At 43.2% G+C, this 21,786-nt stretch overlaps 2 protein-coding genes across 9 annotated transcripts; one reads left to right on the forward strand and one right to left on the reverse strand.

The window, feature by feature from the left end:
- Nucleotides 1-79: 79 nt before the first annotated feature.
- Nucleotides 80-7,497, reverse strand: LOC108610794 (uncharacterized). 2 transcript variants are annotated; one of them, XM_089463307.1, is made up of 5 exons: nt 5,252-7,497; nt 1,898-2,113; nt 1,204-1,792; nt 618-1,117; nt 80-560 (listed from the first exon to the last, which is right to left on the reverse strand). In XM_089463307.1, the coding sequence occupies exons 2-5, from the start codon at nt 2,062-2,064 to the stop codon at nt 248-250; spliced, it is 1,569 nt and encodes a 522-aa protein (XP_089319433.1). In that variant the 5' UTR covers nt 2,065-2,113; nt 5,252-7,497; the 3' UTR covers nt 80-247. The 2 variants fall into 2 exon arrangements, with proteins under 2 accessions (XP_089319433.1, XP_089319434.1); XM_089463308.1 differs by lacking the exon at nt 5,252-7,497 and adding an exon at nt 2,473-2,805.
- On the forward strand, nt 3,569-21,739 carry LOC108610791 (Dorsal-related immunity factor). Of its 7 annotated transcripts, XM_089463305.1 has the most exons (6): nt 3,597-3,666; nt 3,785-3,875; nt 17,911-17,951; nt 18,678-19,193; nt 19,275-19,657; nt 19,726-21,739. In XM_089463305.1, the coding sequence occupies exons 3-6, from the start codon at nt 17,921-17,923 to the stop codon at nt 21,682-21,684; spliced, it is 2,889 nt and encodes a 962-aa protein (XP_089319431.1). In that variant the 5' UTR covers nt 3,597-3,666; nt 3,785-3,875; nt 17,911-17,920; the 3' UTR covers nt 21,685-21,739. The 7 variants fall into 7 exon arrangements, with proteins under 7 accessions (XP_089319430.1, XP_017858587.1, XP_089319431.1 ...); XM_089463304.1 differs by lacking the exon at nt 3,785-3,875 and having other exon boundaries at nt 3,569-3,666; XM_018003098.2 differs by having other exon boundaries at nt 3,574-3,875.
- Nucleotides 21,740-21,786: the final 47 nt, after the last annotated feature.

Genomic DNA, 21,786 nt, shown 5'->3' on the forward strand with positions numbered 1-21,786 from the left:
ATCATTGACTAGATTTATTATTTGAGCCTTCCCTTTAGACAACCCCCTCTAGCCTTGATCTCTTATAAATAAAAATAAATTTGTTGTAACATTTACTTGAATTCCGTTCCAAATGGGAAATAAATCAATTTTAAGCAATGAGAACATGAAATAACTGAACGTAAAATTATCAATGGACAAACGAGAATAACTACTAAAATTTCAACTAAGTGATGATTATGTATACTCATAGTGTACATAGATACATCTATTTTGTGTTTGCTAGGGCGGCATCGACGTTGTGCGACCCATTCGAGCCGCCCGGGAAGAGGCCGCGTAGCTTCTTGACAGCACCCGGAATGGAAGCCATGGGCAGAGCAGGGGGAGGCGTGCCGGGCAGCATGCAGTAGGCGACGAGGTGCATCAATCGAAAGGTGGCCTGTTGGTAGACCTGACTCTGGGCGAAGCACTGGCGAATGCGGTGACCCACGGTGGCGGCGAGGCAGTTTTCCAGGGTCCGAATTTGAACTTCCTTCTCCTTGATATCTTTTTCGAGCTCTTCAGTGTGCTTCATCAATTTGCTAGAAATTGTGAATTATAGAAGAGAAAATTGATTGCAGTTCAGGTGCACGTCTCACCCGATATGCAGGTCCGTTTCGCACTTGTACTCGACCAGGTTCGAGTTGGACAGCTTCAGCTGCTCCGCAACGAGGGCAATGTCATCGCGCAGCTTCTCCACATACTCCTGCTTCTGGGTCAGCTCGAGTCGCAAGGATTGCAGTTGACTGGTCAACTCCTCGATGTCGAACTTGGCTCCCTGGCACTCGAGCTGAACGCGCGCCAGCTGCTCCAGCTGCTCACGCTGCAGCGTGTTGGCCAGGAAGAGTTCCTTCTTGGTCGCCTGCAGCATCTCCTGCAGGTTCTCGATCTCCTGGGCCTTGAAGGCGTTGTCCTTGGCCAACTGCTGCTTCTCCTCGTTGGTCTGGCCGAGCAGCAAGGTCAGTTCGTTGTAGGACACCTTTGTCTTGGCGCTGTCCATGTAGGCCTGCTTCAGCTGATCGTTCAGCGTCTCGTTGCGTCGCTTCTCCACAGCGAACAGCGTGTTGTACACGTGCAGCTGGTTGCGGCTCTTGACAAACTGTAAGAAAGGAAGTAAGCCGATTTAGAGACGGGCGCCTTAAGAGACTGGGCTCATTCCTTATCAATGGCTTTAGGCGATCTTACATTGCGCTTGAAGTCCTCGACCTGCTCGGCCAGGTGACGCACCTCCTGCCGCCTGCGCCGCCAGGAGCGCAGCATGATGGTGTTGAAGATGCGCAGGCTGGCGATGCGCAAGTCCTGGTCGCCGTTGACCACGAAGCGAGTGCTGCCCAGCTGCGAGGTGCCCTGCAGCAGCAGTTGGGTGAGGTGCTCGTTCTTGATGGTCAGCTGACCCGTGTGCTCCTGCTGCTCGGGCTGAGCCGGCACAAGGGCGTTCGAGCTGGACACATGGGCAACCAGCTGATAGTTTCCCGTGCGCCGGGCCTCCTTGAAGTCCATTTGGGACACGGACTTGCGCGCTCGATAGTTCAGCATGGCCGCCGTCTGCTGTCGCTTCAGCGTCAGGTATGGAGGCAGTCCTCCCGTCTTGGACTGCGGCTTCGTCGTCGGTTCCAGCTTATTCTCAGTCAGCCTCTCCGGCTTGGGCTGCGCCTTGTAGACAGGCACGCCCGATCTGGACACGCTGGTGCTCAGCGAGTTGTCTGACGACGAAGGAGTCAGCATGATAGCCCTTGGCAACTCCAGCAGCTGCACATTTTCCTTGTTTTCCGCTCTGCAAAGTAGACAAAAATTAGAAAATATTTATCTATGCTCACAAAACCAATACACCCGCTCGCACTTCATGAGCGAGCACACACTTGAGACTCAATTTACTCACCCAAGTAGCTTCTTCTTGTTGCCCTGGCTGCGACGTTTCTTCATTTGGGCTCCAATGAGCGCCTTGTTGTAGGGAGCTCTGGGCGAGCTCTTCACGGAGCGGGGTGAATCCTCGCCCTGCTTGGAGAGCAACTCATTTCGGCGTATGCGTGGACTCTTGGGAAACATGATCTCACTTTCAAAATGTTAAAAATATGTTGTTTTGTTTTCTTCACAGCTGAATATATTATTTATGAAAAATAAAACTCAAAATCAGATCAATATAGTTGCTGAATGTTTTTGTTTTTTGTAGCTGCGTTCAGATTGTTGAGGAATATAATACTAAAATCGAATGAGACTAAATCTTTCTCTAGAATAAGAACAGGTCAAGGCCTACTATTTATTTATTATTTATTTTGCTATTTATTTAATTTAATTTGTATATTTACTATTTTTATTTCCTGAACCCACTGAAAATGAGATATCTGGGTATGATGGTATTGCTTAATGTATGAACAGTCAGAAGGAGTGCGGCAGAGTATATATTCTAAATCAGAGCGAAGAGCAAAGTTGATAAACCCTGTCTGTCTGTATTACCTTTGAGTAATTCCTCCCAAGTGCTCCTCCCAAGTATTTCCTCTTAGCAATTTCTCTTGGCAATTCCTCTAAGTGTTTCCTGGAAGGCTTAATGCTTAGCTGAACGACGTTTGACCACCACCAGGCTTGGGCGACTAAAAGAAATGCTGCAGCTACAGCCCTTTATATAGGGCAACTCAACTGTTGAGCCCGACGTCAGGTAGGGGTCGTTGCAGCCGAGCTTTAAGTGACCAATGAGAACACTCTCTGCAGTTTTCTTTGACTTCAATAAAACTACCGCTGCATAGATATAGAAAATTAAAATGATCTGTAGTTCTTCTTCTTCAGAGAGGCGGGGACTGTGAGATAGTGAGACAGGGGTATAGAAAGGGATACAGACAGAGACAGTTATACATCTAAGAAAACAAATACGCATATTTAAATCGATTTACCTCATTACGCTACTCAAGTATATATATGCTTGATAATGCTAAATGTTGATATGCTGCATAGCTTATGTACATTAATATTCATAATAATTAGAAGGCATAGTCTGGCTCAATCTCTGGCTATTCCATTTCATGCTCATTTTCAATGCGTGCCGACCGTCTAGAGTTTTGAATGAGAAGTGTTTTTATTGGACTATATGAGGAGAGCCAGAAGAGAGTGAGTTAACATGCATGCCCATTTCTTGATGGCTCTACACTACCACTACTATGCGAGTTTAGTATTCAACTGTTTCACAGTCTTGTCCAGCTGAAGATAAACTCAGAGCTGGCCACTTCTGCCGTCACCCCTCACCCATTCACACATTCGCACATACTATGAGTCCTGCTTGCTCCTCCTTCACACCTTCAGCCCGACTTCGTGCAGCATCCGTTCACTGATTGCGGCTCATTTGACATTTGTGGCCAGCAGCGGCTAATGGACCCGTTATTAGCATTTACGCTTTGTCCTCGTTGTTTCGCATGTCCAGTAACGGTTTTCGACTTGGGCTATTCAAAAACGCATTTGACCCCGGAGGAGCTTTCGTTTGCCCACAATTTCACCACGGCGTATGCGCAGACCGAAAAAGCTTTTTGGGGGCAAACTTTTGAAATGTTTTTGTGTTTGGGCGCCCGTTGGCGGTTTCATTAACGTCGCGGCGCTGCTGGCAATCGGTTGCATTGGCACGGCAAAAACGAATCGAATACAAGACCAAACCAAAGCCGACAGGTGCGAAATTGAACGTAACGAATAAATGTTTCGAAAATTTTGAAATGCAGTTGAAGTTTTGAAAATCTTTTGAAAGTAAAGCCCATAAAATATCAACACGTGCATTTATTGTGTTTAGTTCTGTCTGTGTCTGTGAGTGTGTGAAGTGTGTGGAAACGAACACTTCCGAAGAAAAACATTGTTTAAGCAAATATTGAAATCGATTTGGGGTAAGTTTCGGCCACTATAAATAATTCGTATGCCTCCAGGCCGCGTGATTTATGTGCTGTGCATTACAAAATCAGTTTATAAATGATTGCTCATTAATGAATTCAAATTGCTGGCGTTTATCAATGAAATGGGTTTCTCCAGAAGCCGATATCAAAATTCAGTTCTAACTGGCTTAATCACCTGTTAGGCTGCTACTCGAACTCAACCTCTACCTGTTGCTCTCGGCTCTTGCGTCTTGGGAAAAAGTAATTAAACGAAATGCTCAGCCAAGACGTCGGATTCAGATTTAGTCTTTACGTCATCTCAACTCAAGCATTTCATATATATGAAATAAATTATATAATTTTGCTGAAGCAGTTACGTTTCAGTCGTGGGTCAAGAGTTCTATGAATATATACTCACGGCTTCAAGCGAAATTTTAATACCTGTAATGGCAACAGAACAGGTGTTTGATACATTGATTGGGGCGAAGCGTCAATCAAAGAAAGCCTGATTTGACATTATGCCAAATTACAGTTCCACTCAGTTATTTAATTCTCCTATTGGGGTGACACACCGTGCTCAATATTTTTTAGAACTTTTGAACTTTTGCAAAAAAAAAAAAAAAAAAAAAAAAAAAAAAAAAAAAAACATTTTCTAATTGGTCTCCATGACAATAGTTTTATTACTATTTTTTAAATACATATTTTATATATGTAAATGTAGTTTATTAAGACTACAAACAAATTGGATAGTTAAAGTATTCTCTTCTGCAGCTCAGTTTCACTTGAAGCTGTAAATAATATTAATTCATACTTATAAATTAATTTAATGCGATTATAACTAGCGATATATAGTTATATCAGAATACCATATGTAATGTAGCTTTGTACGCCTATGTAAAATTTAATCTTAATCCCCTCCAAATGTTAAGTTTTACAAATCGTTTGATGCATTAAATGAAAATGCAGTCGCAATTGTAATGCTGGAATTGGAATGCTGCAGTTTAGCTGCAACCTTTGCACGTATCCAGTTTTATAGTTCAGTCAACAGCAGCTAACCTGTGCTCACCTCTCTCCTTCTCTCTCTCTCTCTTCTACTCGACTACTGACCGATGGCGATGGCACTCACAAATCGTTGGCGCATTAATTAATTAATAGTCAGCAATATTCGTATACGAGGCGAGTCTCTAATATTTACACATACACGCATACTTGTGGCCATGTATGTACATATGTATGTGTGCCCATAAAGACGGGTCGTTGCGGTTACTATTTTTGACTGTTGTTGTTGTTGCTGTTGTTGATTTGCTATTTCAACAAGCGTTCGTTGGCAAAAACAATATACAAATTTACTTGGACAAAGTCTGATGTGTCTTTCTCTGTGTTTGTCTTACCTTTGGTTATTTTTTGTTGCTGTTGTTGTTGGTTTTCTAATAAATTGTGAAATTGTATATTGAATACACATCGATCCAGATCCGGACAACCTTGATGACGGCAACACGGTCGCCGCCACTTCCATTGCATGCGGAACACACACACACACACACACACTCGCACACACAGACACACGTTCCAGCTGCCCCATAGCAAGCGACCGCAGCCAGTTGCAGTTGCCTTTCCAGTTGAGGCGATTGTGATGTAACCATTGTCGGCTCGGTTAGTTAATACGAAAAAAAGAGAAGAGAAAAAAAGTAATTGGTTGACTGGAAAATTATGCACAACTGGAAAGGCACAACTGGAAAGGAAAGAAAGCTGAGCGGCTGTGCCGAGAGCATCGTTGGTTTCCGCATGGGCGCACGTAGTCGCCCTCTCCCTCTCTCACTCTCTCTCTCTCATGCTCACTAACTATATCTCGCTTATCTGTGAGCTTCATGTGGAGCAATTGCGTCTTTCGCCGATGATTCATACACAATTCGGGGAATCCGAAACCGAGCCCAATCAAGTGCTGCAAGCCAAAGCAACGTCAAAGCATCAGGTTTTGTTTTATTCTTCTTCTTTCTATTCATACGTTAATATGGCTAGTCGAAAAAAAAAAAAAAACAAGCTTGTTTCATCGAGCGTTGATTGTTGAAAAGCAAGTTTTTGTTTGTAGTTTGGGTAATGTGAGTTATTCAAGAGCTTAAGGAGGAAGCCTCCACTGTTGTCTGATATGAATATGAAAATGAATACGAATTGAATTTCGGTTTCTTTTCGTGGCCCGTGCAAAATTCTCTGATTTTAATATATTTCCACTGTAGCATTTAATTATACCAAATAGAGTTTTGCTCAGTCGTCCATGTCTGACTTGATTGCTTAGCAGTGTCAGCTGTCCAACGTTTGAGTTCATTTTCATTTGTAATTTTCTCATCTTGTGTGCTTTTTTTTCTATAGGTTATCGATACTTTGGAACTCTCTCCTCCCTCTCCCTTTCTCACTCTCTTTCGCTCTCTGCTCTGTTTTGCGAGTGTCTTGAATTTTAATGGTTTGTCTTGAGGGCGTCGACAGCGCCGACCTTTTGCTTGGCTCTTTTATGTGGCCTGCATATGAGCGTTTATTTAAGTGTGTGTGTGTGTGTGTGTTTGTGTATTGGTTATAAACAATGGCCTTTACTTTGCTTCGCTTCGCTTTTAAAGCCAAAGGAGACAAAAGCGATTACAACAACAACAACAACTACTGCAAGTGGTTGCCCAACTAGCAGCTCAATTGCTACTACTTTTTACTCGGCCCCTTCGCATGACGTCGCACGTCTCGCGCTTTTCGCCTCGACCCCGCCTCTCCATTTGCCGCTTGTCGGGCTTTTGTTAGCGACTCTTAAGTGTGTGCGTGCTCGTGTGTGTGTGTGTATGACCTTGGACTGGCACATGTGCCAGAATTGCAGATAAATGCGTTGGAGTTTACGTGTCTTTTGTTGATTTCTCCGATTGCTCTATTAGAGAGTATATCGATTTTATCATTGAGCGAGTCAATAGGTAGAGGTAGGTATGCTTGTATATCACGTATACGTATTGCTACCTTCAAGTATACCCATATGTGTATATATATTCGTGAATTGAAAGCAATCATGATACGATGAAGAAGAGAGTCCTACACTAAAGAATCGGCTATAGCCAATCTTATAGCCAAAGGGTATTACAGCTTCGACTCTCTCAATATTGTTTACCATTTCTAGCTCTGCCTCGACTAACCTGCCCATTTGCTAAAAACAAAAGCACAAAGGAAAAACAAGTTTCTTTCGGCTGTGACGTTTCGCAGGTCGTGTGACGTCACACAATGCAATCAAATCAGTTCAGCAGCTGCTATAAGTCTTCGACAATGTTGCTCTAGATCTCCGCATGCGACTCGAGCTGCAAATCACAATTGATTTGTTGCTATTTTTGCTGCGATCTTGCCTTTTGTTTAACGTTTTACGTAATTTGCGGCCAATTTTTCCAGTCGTGCAATTTGGCCAAAGCAGCCGGAATGTTTTTTTGCATTCGTATTCGTTGCCCACGCCGCGTATACTTGCTGTTGTTTAAACTTTGCTTTTAGTTGCCACACATAAACAGAAGAAAATAAATTGTGCAACTATACGTACTATACGACGTCTATGCACACAATTTTCTGCACCATTTGCAACAAATTTGAATAGAAACAAAATTGTTGGTGGTTTTTATTTTGCATTTGTGTTCAGTTTTTGGCATTTTGCGCTATTTACTTAAATGACTGAAAATCAACGCTGATGGAAAGGCAAACAAAATCAAGTCAATAGCTGCTGCCACTGCTCAGATACATGACCTTAGATGTTTTGTCTGCCTTTAGCCATCCACACACACGCACACACATAGACACTCGAATATATAAATATGGAATTATTTTGTGCTTGATAATTCACGTTCAGCTTTGGGTCGGTCACACACAAACTGAAATTTCCTGGAAAACAGATCATAATAGAGCTGTCAATAGCATGTGAGTGAAGCTGAGCAAGGGAAATACCTAAAACAAATTCTTACAGGTGTCAAATTTTAATTGAATGCTGGAATAGTTTCTTCATTGAATGTGTGGAAAGTCTTAATTTATAATCAATTTTTGATTGTCGAACTAAATTCACTAAAATATTTTCGACAGTGGCCGACTGCATCATAAATTGTGTACATACATTCAGTCTAAACAAATTTGTAGCCAGCACCTGCATCTACATATATACACACACACACACAGATATAGCTATAAAAGTGTCGACACCTCTGCACAGCCACTTATAAATCTCCGAGCTGCTTGTAACGTCATTAATTAGCAAAACCAAAAAAAAAAAACAAAAATGGAGTGGAGAACGCACGTTTCCAATATCGTCAAATAAACAAAAAGCTAAAGAACAGCAAAGAGCAGTGCACAAAATGCTGGCAAAGAATGTGGCTGGCGAGTGGTAAAAATGAAAACAAAAGTTTACGCATGGAATGGCCGCCGATCGATCATGGCAAGTCGAGCAGCGACGGCGCGACGATAGCGGCATTATAAAGTATACGATGTGAAGCATACGACAAGTAGACGAGAAACACACGATAAACACAAACGAACGTACATGAGACTCAAGCTGAGCGCGATTGCGATTGCATGTTTGTGTAAGAGTGTACCACCCATACATACATACGACATTAAGAATATGATAAGAAACGAACAGCAGGCGCAGGAACAATTGCTCGACTGGCCGAGCGCTCAAACCAAGCTAGCCAAGTAAGCCCGAGTAGAATATCAAGAATGCAATTAGAAGAGCGGCAGACGCCGCAAGCAAACCAGCCCACAGACGAGCCGAAGCGAGCCGAGTCGTGCCGAGACCAGCGAACCGGTCAAGTCGTATGTGTATGTGTGCAAACGATACCAAGAATACGACAAATAATTCTTAATGGAAGCAATCAGCAAAGGCGCGGGCACCAGACACATTTGCAGGCACACGAATGGACCCTGCCTGTGTGTGTGTGTGTGCATGTGTGTAGGAGCGATGTAGATAAGTAGACGAGCTTCAGACGCTGGCGCTGACACTGGCGCTCGTGCCTGGCCGATTTCCCGAAGACACACAAGCCGAGCCGAACTATTCAAGCCGAGCGCGAATATCAGTGTGAGCGAGAGAGCCAGTGTGAGTCGATCTGTAGAGCGCCAGCTAAACTCAGCGCTCAGTTTGAAACGGAAGTTTGTCGGCGCGAGATGTGATTTGCAGTCGACTCGTATTTTGATTTCATTTTATTGATCGTCGAAGTCGTCGTCGTCGTCGCATATTGTGCAAGTCACACGCGAGCGTTTGAATGTTTAGATTTGTTAATTATACGCGACACGACAGCCAGACAACTTTTATAAAACAACAATCAGCCCATAGAGTATACAGGCTATCTATACACACAAATATAATAGGTATATTCATGTGTGTACGTGTATAACTGCAGTGCACAAAATATAATAATAACTTAAGCCAATTATAAGCCGCGGTGTTCTATAATTTATTCGCGTTGCTTCGGTGTTTCGCATCAAGCAAAAAATAATACGGAAAAAGTTGGCGCGGCTATATATTTTAGCCGTTGAGCGTGATAAGTAAATGTTTGATTAAATCGAAATATATATAGAGCGAAATGCACTCAGCTGCCAACTTAAAATTCAATCACAAATAATAAAAGCAAATTTATAATCAAGTTTCAAGCATACACCAAACAAAAACTGAAAAACAACTACAACTACACGAATCTGTTGCGGTTGGCAGTAATAAATTAAATAAACAAGTCTAACGCGCAGTTTGTGCCCCACACTTAGGTTCGCATTTTAATACAATATACTATAAATGTTGTATATACACTATATGTCCTCTATACTATATGTGACAACTGCCCCCATATATCATCTTTTCAGTTGCATTCGCTATACATCTCAACTCTGTAACTAGCAAAGAAAGAAACAGTGAGAACGTTGGGTTACTGACTGCAGCATACTTATTCAAGGTTCCCAAACATTGCCAGATCCCCCCAATCGGGGTAAATCAGTAGACGATGTAAACAATAATTTAGTAGTTAAACTTAGAGTTTATATTAGGTATTTTCCGGAGTTATTATTTAAATTAAATTTATGTAGAAGTAGACTGATTACTTAAAAAAAGTAAATAACTATTCAAGAAAATGACTTCAAAATTAAAATATTTTGAGTGAAAGCGAAATAACTTTTCTTTCAATTATACAACATTATTGCATTTGATGCTGTTAATAAGATTTCAATTAAATGAATTTCTTGCTTGAACTGCAGTGCACTTAAAGTTTATCTACATATATGTATAAATATATAAATAAACATATACATATACATTTGTCTGATAAGCCTGTTCGAATAACCTTGCCTAGAAGTTCAAGCTTCGATTAGAAAGCAGCGGGCGTTATCAATCAGAGCGAGCAACAGTTGATAAGATTGAATTCTCAGAACTCAAGCGTTTTTTAGTTAGCTGAGTAAAATATATTTGATTTGGTATGTTCTGAGAATTGTTTCAGTAGTTAAATAGGTACATGACATGCTCTTTGGACGACTTCGATGAAGTATGATAAGTGTGCCACATTTCATTTTAGATTTATATTTCTGCATTGTTAATCTTTAAATATATGAACTTTTTTACTATCTATAAACGTAACACATGTTATACAAGGGATTTCCCAAAATCTTTAACTTTTCTCCAAGTGTAGGAACTTTTCTGTCCAAAAGGCATATCGTATATCTAAATAGCATGAGTATAATTCATTCAAACCTCATGAAGGCAACTGCCATTATAGCATTTATCAAAGTTTTTATTGCACATTTAATGAGTTTTGGATTGGGCGTTTGTTTAGTTTTGTTCTCGCGCTCTGCGGCAATTGGCATCGTTTTTGCAATTACAATATTTTGGAGCAAGAATTCGCATGTAGAGTCGAATAAATATGGAGACCGTAGGGATAAAGCGATTACGCTGAAGGTTTTCTGAAAATTTGTATGAAATAAATATAATGGAACAAGACTGGGAAACGGAGGTGAACATACCTTACGTACAGCATAAAATATATAAATAAATATATACATGTAATTGTATAACATATATACACAACATATATCGATCGATACAAAAGCAAATCGGCAAACATTCATTTTCAAGGCTGACGCAAATATTTATATAAACAGTTTGTAAATATTTTTACAAGTGAGGGAAAAAAGTTTATAAAAATTTGCGCTGGCATCTGGAATATTTCGTTTAAATATTTCATTTGCAATCAAAGCGATTCGAGTAAAGCACACGCAATGGAAATTGGGAATTGGAAATCGGAGGCTGTTGGGGCTCTGTTTGCGCCTTCTCCTGGCCGGGTTAAAGAACACTTTTGCTAGCGCTTCCAGTAAGGTCTTTGAGACTTTGGCTTTGGCTGTGGCAGTGGCCGTCGTTCTCCATGCACGTTTATACATTTCTGGACAGAAATAGCTCGACGGACAGTCATGGTCAAAGCAACTCGAATATCGATTTATCTGCCGGGGTCCGCTTCTGGCGGCAGTGTACCAGATCTGGCTTGTAGGAGGAGCGTTTGCATTGTTTTTCGGCAATTGACGAAAGCAAACAAATAAAAATAAAAACACACGCACAACGCTTCACACCTTTGCACGCACATCGCGTATATGTAGATATGTATATATACAGAGTAGACGCATGTATATTCAATCAGAGCAAGCTATGTGCTCATAAACGAGCAATTCTACATTTAAAATTTTACTAAAATAATAGACAAAAGTTTATCTTGAGGTAATTAAGCTATGCACAAAAGAAAACTAGCTGCAAGATAAATAAACAATTTATTAATCTTTTTAAAAAAACTGAGTGAAGAAGCGAATCGGCAAATGTGAATGATGCGACTGTCGATTGCTCTGCCACATTTGAAAGTAATTTAATGAAATGTAGTTTTATATAGAATTTTGTTGTTTTGAGAAAGAGTAGAAATTCAGTTCACTTTGTTTGGCTTTCATATACACTGCGAGTCATCGGGATCATCAGGACAGCCTTCATGCTCTCCTCTAATAGGCATATTTTCTGTATCAATCGAGATATAATCTAACAATTCTTCTTTCTCAACTTTTAGATAAGTAAATAACTTCTGCTAATGTATGCCCAAATGTCTCAAATGTCTAGCCAAAAGTCGAACTGATCGATTCAGTAGTCGGACATCACGCATACGCCGTGCTGTACGTCGAAATACAGCAACCGCAGGGCGGGGGTAGCTGAAATGGAACTGAATTGATTGAATTGTGAAAAGTTTTTATCGCAATATAATCAAACGCTGCGGCTTGTGGGAATCGCGTGAGAATTTCGCTTCGTTTTCTTGCCATTAGAATGAAATTTTTCTAGCGTAACGAAATTTTTGCCTTTTGCTCTTCTGCTCTTCCTCTTTGTCTTCCTCTTTTTCTCTTTTTTTGGCATATTGAAAATGCTTTTGGTCTCTGGTTTTGAAAACTTGTAAGGCGCTCGCAACGGGCGCACAATTTCGTTTGATTGCCTTGAAAATCGATTTACTTTTAATTGTATTTGATGTACATTTAGAGACGTTAGCGCACATTTTGCTGCCGCTGTCATTTTAATATGGGAGCCAAAAAACCAGCGAAAAAGCGAAAAAAACTTTTACTTTGCCCTGTTGCAAGAATGCTCTCCATGTGCGTGCTGACAATTGAATTAATTGACTTTTAATTAGTTTTGCAAGCGGGGAAAATGTTTAAACATGCTTCACATTAAACAAAAAATTACACAGAATTCCGCAACAACTTTGATGAGCTTGCGATTATTTTTTTAGCACCTGTTCTATTTAATCGTAATATTTCTGATTCAGCTGACTCATAGATTGGCAACATTTTCAAGCGCCGCGGGCTATTCCTAAAATACCTCCTCACCCAGCCTTATCGAGGCGATCCAAGCTGATAGGCGAGTTCTTGTGCTGCTTTGTGGAATTTCCAGAACACAATCTAAGTTGTCTTTATATTTATATCCAGATAAATTATATCTGCTCAATAATTCGAAATGTGCCAAATCAATTTCAGTGATGATGGTTATGATATTTTAATTATAATCATAATGAAAATTAAATAATAATAATTTTCAGTTATCTGAAGTACAAGTGTAAAAAAAGATAAAGAATTATTTGAATCAAAAGGTTTAGTCACTCTAATACTCGTCCACACAGTGCAAAGAGTATATTCGCCTTCTTTTCCGCATACAGCTTAATGACTACAAATTTGTTATGCAAACCAAAAGAAACCTTCCACCGATAAGAGTGGGTAATACTATGTTTACTCTATCCATTATTATCACCGAAGCGAGGCGTGACAAATCAGATAAAAAGTAGATACAAATTGCAGACATTTTTGACTCGAACTCTTATCGGTTTCGCTGTTACTGTTTGTATTATCTGCTTTTGTGTGCTTTTTCTAATGGCCGGCAACTTAACATCGATAATAATAGATGTTTCCTTTAGCAGAGTTGCCATAAGTTGAAAATCAATTTCTGTCTCCTAATGGATTTGCCGTTGACATACCGAAGGCCACTTTGAATAGAACTATCAGCTAGCTACGTCAGCGATATAGTTTCACAAACAGTATCGTAAAATCCTACAGTTATTGATTTTCACACACACACACACACACACACATACACATGCAGCGGAACAGCACTTAAAAAAGTCCAGCAATAAAATATTTGTGTGACAGCCTGTTTGAAATTTTTCACGCGCAGATTTGAGTGTTGGAATTTTATTCGAAATACATATATAAATATTCATAAGTATAGAAATATATATATATATAAAATAGAATAAATGACACACATACGCATGGAAGGCACACACAAGCTGGCACGTCTGCATGCACACACATGCCAGCTTATGGCAAAGTTTCGCTTAAGCACTTGAGGTGCAAATGGGAATGTGCTCCATGGCACACTTCATGCCACATCCCAGCCGACTCGGCTAGTCAACGCTCTCTTCGTCATGTCTCCGTGTGTTTGATGTAGAAGCTTATAAAGCGCACCCAGCGCGTGTGTGTTGGTGTGTGTGTGTGAGTGTGAGTGTGTTTGACTGGATGTGATTAGGCCTTCATTTGCTGGAGGAGCCGAGAGTTGGTTGGGCATGGCTTGGTGGTGCGTGCGGAGTTGTGGCACTTTTTTGGGCGCTGGGTCCATTGAAGTATTGCTCAGGTTCTCAGTCCAAAAGGTTCGGGCGCTATTTGTCCATTTGCTTTCATTTTCTCTATTTAGCTGTGTTTACTTTCGCTTCAGAACGCGATTTTCCAATCGATTGAACACATGACATGCTCCAGCCGCAAGCTACTAAGCTCTGCGTACACACACACACACACACACACATACACTTATATATATTTGTGTGTATATATAGAGTTCATATGTGGCCCACAATAAATAGGATCACATATGGCACCGGCTGGCACCACTGGAGGAGCCAGCCAGAGACCAAATGTAATTCAAAACTCAGCGGTAAATGGCTCAGGCGGGCGCCCTTTGGACTCCACTTGGATTTAGTCGAATGCGTCTGGCGTGGATTTCGTTCTATTTTTGATCATATTTAATTAATAATTCGGCTTTTGTTTTACTCTCTTTCTCTTCTGTTGTTTTCACATCCTTTTCGGTTAGCGCTTCCACTTCTGCATTTATTTACGCATCAATTTGTGGCGCTGATTTATGTCGCCGGTCCCCCAGCAACAATAAGCAAAGCCCGAAAGCAAAACAACATAGCCGAGCGAAGGTCTAGTTGCTCGACTACCAAATACTCTACCAAACAAGGCAACCGAGCCACTCTCACAATAAAATAGAATATATTCTAGATTCCTATGACCTTTACCTTCATCTATGCCCTCTACCTGGGCTAATACTATAAGCAGATATATTATATTAGAGACTTCAAGTATTGTTAGCTTATTCCGTTGTTTGGGCTCAGCAGGACTTTGATGATAACCAACAAGGCTCAGCTAAATGCGAATCAAATTGTTTCATTAAATTAAATTCGTTTCACTCACTTAAATATACATTTATTGAAATCCGCCATAAACACACACTTGGGGCGCTTTGTATATGCAGGGTATGAGATCCGAAGAAAAAGCTTTGCCTAAATGCGAATTAAATTTGTTTCTCTCTCACCCACCGAGAGAGAGGTCGAGAGAGGGGGGAGAGATAGGCCATGCGGGCTGTCTTAAAGTATTAGCAGCCCAGTCAACGTTCGCAGGATGCGAGCTCTTGGCTAGGAGTTGTCGCAGTCGTTGTCCCTTTGTCCTCTGTCTGTCTGGCTGAGCTTCAACAATTGCGCAATTTTAAAGCGCTTTCCGTTGGGCGTTTAATTAAATAAAAAATGTACACTGACTAACAGCTCAATGTAGAAGCGCAAACCAAAACGAAACAAAAAAAGCATTTTTAATTGAAATTTAAAATGTTAAGCTTTCATTTAAGTTGACATCAAATTAGGCTCCGGAGGTTATATAATTTCATCTATGCAAAGGCAAAAATATTATAATCTAGCTGCGTTCGTATCGATCTAACAATAGACCGTAATTTTGTGGCTTTCCTGCTTTTCCTTAGCTGCGTAGCTTTGGCAGGAAATTGGAAACTCCCTCTCTCACTCGCACTTCCTCTCTCTCCCTCTCTCTCTCTCTCTCTCGCTATTACGTGAAAGCTGATTATATAAAAACATATTTGCGTAACATTGTCATACACATGGAAGAACCCAAGTCCCGTTCCTTTGCCGTGCTGGCCAGTGTGGCTAGCACAAAGGGACGGCCGTCGAGTCACTTGCTGAAAACCTCCAGATGACCACGTCGACCCACATTCGCTTATTACACAGCTCAGCTGGCTTGGGGCCGATGACTGACGAAAACAAAAAAGAAAGGCAAGCAAATGTAGAGCCGTAAAACGTGCTGTACGTAAACACTCCGCCGTAAACACTCACTCTCCATGGCCGTTGTCCGTTGTCCATTGTCTGTGTGGTCTGAATTGCAAGTAAGATGAAAAAAAAAAAAAAAATAAATCTCGTGTAGCAATTGTTGCTGCAATGTTTTCGATGTAAACAGAATTAACATATGCAAATTTTTCGCCTGCCCACGTGCGGACATATGTGTATGTATATTATACGTATTCGCACTTATATGACTGAGTGAGAACTATACGTTGGAGGAGTGTTTGTGTGTATATAGAAAAGTTGCCTGTGCAAGGCGCATGGCACTGTGAGACAGAAACTGAATATTTTAGTCAAAGTGATATATTATAGACTAGCTATATTGTATTATTTCAGTATCCGGCTTCAAGAAATAGTACTATATTGTTAGAATAAAATTCAAATTTGAAAATACTGAAAAGAAAAATTATTGGCTATATTCAATAAATTTGCATTAGTAAAATGATTGATCTCAAGTAGAAATGTATGAAATATGTATACATAATAATTTAATATTTAATTAAGTTCTGCTTAAAAAATTGTTGTTTTTTTTTATAGGGGATCATTTATAATTTTTAAATGATCCCCTAAATTTCCATAAGTATTCCATGGTAATATTATCACTGACCACTCACTCATCAGAATTATTAGTCAAAAGAGAGCCAATTAATATTGAAAAGTCAAAAGACTATCGACAGCTGTTAACAATTGTTGAATATTTCCTCCCCTCCCTTCAGCGACCACTTCAACTTGTCAGACTCTCGATTGTGCTCTATAGAGTGTGCAATTGTACTGCGGGCTTGAAATATGTGCAGAAAATGCAAATGTCGACGGGGCGCGTGTGGCGTCCTGTTTTGGCACGGCAGCTTGGCAGCCCAGTGCTGTTAAATAGGCATTATTATGCAGCTTTATCATTATAACAACCTTGATAGCTACATACAAAGCGACCGGTTTACGGTCTTTCTGTAGACTAGGCAATAAATACGGCTGTAAAGCGGGAAACATATGCAGAATAGTCGGAAACTGCGACTGCCATGCATGCACTTAGCATATATTACGCGCTGCAAGGATTACGGCTAATATAAACTACTGAATTTGATTTACGAGCTGCTATATACAAACTGCATATAGACTGCAGTGGCGTGTTTACAAATCTATCAAATAAACTTCATTTGCACACTGATGGGAAAAATAAATATTATTATACATGTGAAAAGTTTACAGCAGAGGTATCCATGTATTCATAGATGAATATGAAAATGTATATACATATGTAGACCCACACACGAACAGGCTTATGCCCTCTCGTTATTTGTCTGCGTTCTCTAGGAGATTATCCTTATTATCCTTTTTTACGACGCCCACAGCCATTGCTCCTGGCAACACCATGAGCACTGCTAATCGGGGCATAGAAGCTTGAGAGCCTTTTTGAACTCATCTTTGTATGGCCAACACACATACACACATGCGTGAATGCATGCATGCATACATATGCACACATACATACGTAATACAATAATTACCCTATCCTGTCAATTCCTGTTTCCCTGCTCCACTGGGCACTATTAACCATGCGAATTAAAGCAAGAAATTCATGAGAATCGCATAGAAGTCCAGTCAGTCCTACAACGACTGATGAGCTATATATGCATCGCGTTTGAAAGGAATATAGACATATGTATATAGCGAAGAGTGTAAATCGTATTCACTTATACATACATAGATATATATTATATACATACTTAGATACGTGCACCTATTTTGTCTATATATTTACATTCGAATCGAACTTTATTGATTTGTAATAATACAAAATTGGATAGCAATCAATCATACCAAAGTTCTTTGCTGGTGCCTAAAATATATGTACAGTGTCCATGAGATCTATATATATTTATTATAATTATTGCAAGCAGCAAATGGATATTATGAATATATCTTAGCCAGAAGCAAAAGTTGTGAATCAATCAATCAATCAAACCATCCCAATCCCAACGAAGTTACTGATAAGAGGATATATCCGCGCCTAAATAGATAAGCCATTATCACATATTGGATAAATATATATTATTTACACATCATTTAGATACACGATCCAGTAACTCTCGGCTAATCCATCATTATTCCAATTGCAGGCAGCATCAAATGGCAGAGGACGAAATCTTTGGCGATTTGCGTAAGTAACTTTGTTAAGTGTGTGTGAGCATGGCCAAGGGCTGCCATTAATACGGGTAATTAATAGCCACAGGGCAAGCATGTGGCTTCAGCATAAGTGGGCGGGTGGCTGGGTTTTGGTGTGTGGCTTGCTAATGAATAATCTAGCCACAATAACTCAATCGACAGAGGGCTTCATTAGACTCGCAATTGCGTCTGGAATTTTTAGTGGCCGCATTAAATCTCAGCTAAAAGCCAATTGTAGTGGTACTAGTTGCTCTTGTTATTGTTGTTGTTGTAAACAACAAAAAGAAAACGAAAATGAATGAAAAAGCTCAAAATATGTGTGGAAAAATGCGTCTTTGACGTCAGTCGTTAACATCTGGCCTAAACGGCGGTCAAAGCGGCTAACAGCAAATGTTGTTGTTGCCTCCGCTTTGAGGAGGAGCATAACAATGGCTATAGATGTGATAGATGGCATGCCGCACATCTACATAATTCATAAATATATATGGAGCTGACAGATACATATATACCTTATATAGATACTTTGTTCTGGCTATGCCAGCAAATGTGTACAAGAATGAGTATAGATGTATGTATGTATGTATATGTGTTCAGTACTACTATTTCAATGAACATGTACATATTATACCTCTATTGATACTTCCTATTAAAGTCAGTCTTAATTTATACTCTATCTCTCTCTCTCTCCCCCTGTCTCTCTCTCTCTCTCTATCTGTTTTAGAGGAAATCCTTAATGCCAGCGAGACAAGTGGATCGAACATGCCGCAGACTTTTCCACAGTCCGCCTCGCTGCCGGTGATGCCGTCCCACATACCGCTGTCCGTGCCGGCAGCGCCGGCTGCTCAGCGCCGACCGTACATACGCATTATCGAGGAGCCCACGAACAAAATTATACGCTTTCGCTACAAATGTGAGGGACGGACGGCGGGCTCGATTGCCGGCATGAACTCCACGCCGGAGGCAAAGACCTTTCCCACCATCGAGATTGTTGACTACAGCGGACCCGTTGTGGTGGTCGTCTCGTGCGTGACGCGGGACAAGCCCTATCGCCAGCATCCCCACTGGCTGGTCAGCAAGGAGGAGGTGGACAACTGCAAGTCGGGCGTCTACAGCAAGAAGCTGCCGCCCGAGGAACGGCGCCTCGAGCTCCAGAAAGTGGGCATCCAATGCGTGAAGAAGACGGATGTGCGTGAATCTTTAATGCTGCGCGAGCAAAAGAATATTGATCCGTTTCATGGTAAGTAGTAGAGCGGAGGATCCACGATGATCCATCGGACTTGATCAATCTCTCTCTCTCACACACACACAATCGCTGCAGCCAAATTCGACCACAAAGACAACATCAGCAGCATAAATCTGTACGAGCTGCGACTCTGCTACCAGGCCTTCATCAAGGTGGGCAACAACAACGTTCCCCTCGACCCGGTTGTCTCGTCGCCGATCTACGGCAAGAGCAACGAGCTGACCATCAATCGGCTGTGCAGCTGCTCCTCGAAGCTGAGCGGGGGGGACCAGATCATCTTGTTGTGCGAGAAGATCTCGAAGGATGACATCCGGATACGATTCTTCGAGACGAATGAGGCGGGCGTCGAGGTCTGGGAGGCCTACGCGGACTTCCAGCCCACGGACATTTACAAGCAGACGGCCATAGTGTTCCGGACGCCGCGATATCGCAACACGGAGATTCAGCACAGCGTGCAGGTGAGTGGACTGCGCTGAGTCCCACTGGGGCAGAGGCTAACCGAGCGATTGATTGATTTGCTTGTCAGGTTGAACTACAGCTGGAGCGACCCTCGGACCGAGCGACGAGCGCTGCGCTGCCCTTCGAGTACTATCCCAATCCAGGTATGCTAACTTTCGGGCGCCTGCAGCGCAAGCTGAAGCGCAAGCAGGAGCTGGACGTCTTCCAGCAGATACTTTCCTTAGATAGCGAGACGACGGCCACGAAGTATTCGTGCCCGCCTCTCGACCTCAACGACGACGAGAACACGGTTTCATCGGATGAGCAGCAGAGCTCGGGCACTCTGAATGATTTCGAGATCGCGGTGAAGAAGCTGCAGCTGCGGCAGCGCGGCGAGTCGGAGGCCAATGAGGCGGACGCCACGCAAACGGAGTACACCGACGGCATCGAGAATGACAATGACCAGGAGCCGGACATGGAAATCGAGCTGGAGGTGCCGCAGTTGCTGCCGCAGCTCGCCGACGACTGCACGCAGACCTCCACGCCCATGGAGGAGATCCTGCAGCAGCCGCAGCTGCCGGCGCGCCCACTGAGCACCGTGGACAAGATCAATGAGTGGATGCGCAGCAGCGAGTTCGAGAGAACGGACAGCCTGACCGTGGAGAACGGCGACACGCCCACTCTCTCGCACAGCACCGCCCAGACGGCATTCACAAACGTGAGCAGCCTGACTGCCAACACGACCATAACGAACCAGCTCGACGACGAGGACAAGCCCCAGGGGGGCGAGGGCAGCGCCTCGAGGCGCGATACTCTAGAGAATGCCGCCCTGAAGGAGCTGCCCGTGGGCGAAGTCGAAGCGGAGGCAGTGAGCGCCAGCGCACAGGCCTCCGTGGACATTGACGAGAACTTCGACGAGACTGCGACCTACACGAGTCTGCAGATCGCCTATAAGCATCCAGTGGAGATGCCACAAAACCAGGTCAAGGAGCAGCTCTACCACGTCTCCAATCCCTTCAGTCAGCTGGACGAGGCTGAGCTGGTGGTGCTGACCAATCCGCCGGCGCCCAAGATCCAAGTGAACGCAGCCCAAACGCCAGCCACGCCCCCCTCGCCGCCGTTGCCCCTGCCGCCGCGCACGCCCTCGCCAGACCCCGAGAAGCGGCTGCCCCCTCTGCCGCCCAAGCCGCCCAAGCGCAACTCGCAAGACCTGAGTGTGAGCGAGCAGAGCGCCTCGAACTCCGTCAGCCACTCCCTCAATCGCTCGCGCAACGGCAGCGTGAGCTCCACGCGCACCACCCCTTCCCCTATCATTATAATGCACACGCCCGACCAGAGTCCCACCAAGCGACTGCCCGCTGCAGCGACCAGCAGCTCCGCCACGGCCTCCCCTAAGAAGCGCCAGGGCTTCTTCTCGCGCCTGTTCTCGCGCCGTCGCAGCAGCAAGAGCGAGGACGAGCAGGAGCAGGGATCGCGAGCTACCACGCCCACTGGCAACCAGTTCAGCCTGGGCGCCCCGAACCGCAGCTCGGTTCGCTCCCTGCAGCCACCTGGCTCGAGTCCACAGAACAGCGCGTCGCAGCGCAGCGGCCGCCCAGTGGGTCGCAGCTCGAGCAGCGTTTCGGGCAAGCGGCCCGCCCACCTGGACGCCGACGTCATCCATATACCTCTGAAGGGCGGCGACAGCGAGAACAGCCTGTTGCGCCCGGAGAGCTACTCGAATGCCAGCACCCTGACCTATGGGCGTCCGCTCGACCGCAAGACGCTGAGCACGCTGCAGCTGGCCGATATACCCATTAGCGACGGCAACATGGAGCTGGTGGCCATCGCCGATCGCCAGAGCATCAAGAATTTGTGCGAGGGCGCCTACGGCGTGGTGCTCGATCCCAGCGTCGACCTCTCGGGAGCAGAGCATTTTGCCTTGTATACCAGCAAGTCGCCAGAGCCGGAGCGGGAGGATGGTGGCGGCGGCGAGGCGGACGCTTCGGATTTCCTAAACGCCGATGAGATTGCGCGCCGTCTTGCCGAGGCCAATGGGCTACAGTGAATGCTCTTTGCAGTTTAATCTAAAATTTGTTTCTAGTCGTCTTTTCTTTCAGTATTATATGCGTGTACCTCTAGTCACACACACACACACACATAGGGTACT

The sequence above is a fragment of the Drosophila arizonae genome, chromosome 3 (assembly GCF_054131065.1).
Source record: "Drosophila arizonae isolate 15081-1271.41 chromosome 3, UAZ_ARI_1.0, whole genome shotgun sequence".
NCBI classification, from domain to species: domain Eukaryota; kingdom Metazoa; phylum Arthropoda; class Insecta; order Diptera; family Drosophilidae; genus Drosophila; species Drosophila arizonae.

Coding starts and splice junctions, on each gene's coding strand:
- LOC108610794 (XM_089463307.1), bottom strand. CDS start 2,064: ATGTTTCCCAAGAGTCCACGCATACGCCGAAATGAGTTGCTCTCCAAG. Junction 1,793..1,897: donor AACAAGAAGAAGCTACTTGG/GTGAGTAAATTG, acceptor TCTACTTTGCAG/AGCGGAAAACAAGGAAAATG. Junction 561..617: donor GAAACGGACCTGCATATCGG/GTGAGACGTGCA, acceptor CACAATTTCTAG/CAAATTGATGAAGCACACTG.
- LOC108610791 (XM_089463303.1), top strand. CDS start 7,606: ATGACCTTAGATGTTTTGTCTGCCTTTAGCCATCCACACACACGCACA. Junction 17,952..18,677: donor CGAAATCTTTGGCGATTTGC/GTAAGTAACTTT, acceptor TATCTGTTTTAG/AGGAAATCCTTAATGCCAGC. Junction 19,194..19,274: donor GAATATTGATCCGTTTCATG/GTAAGTAGTAGA, acceptor CAATCGCTGCAG/CCAAATTCGACCACAAAGAC.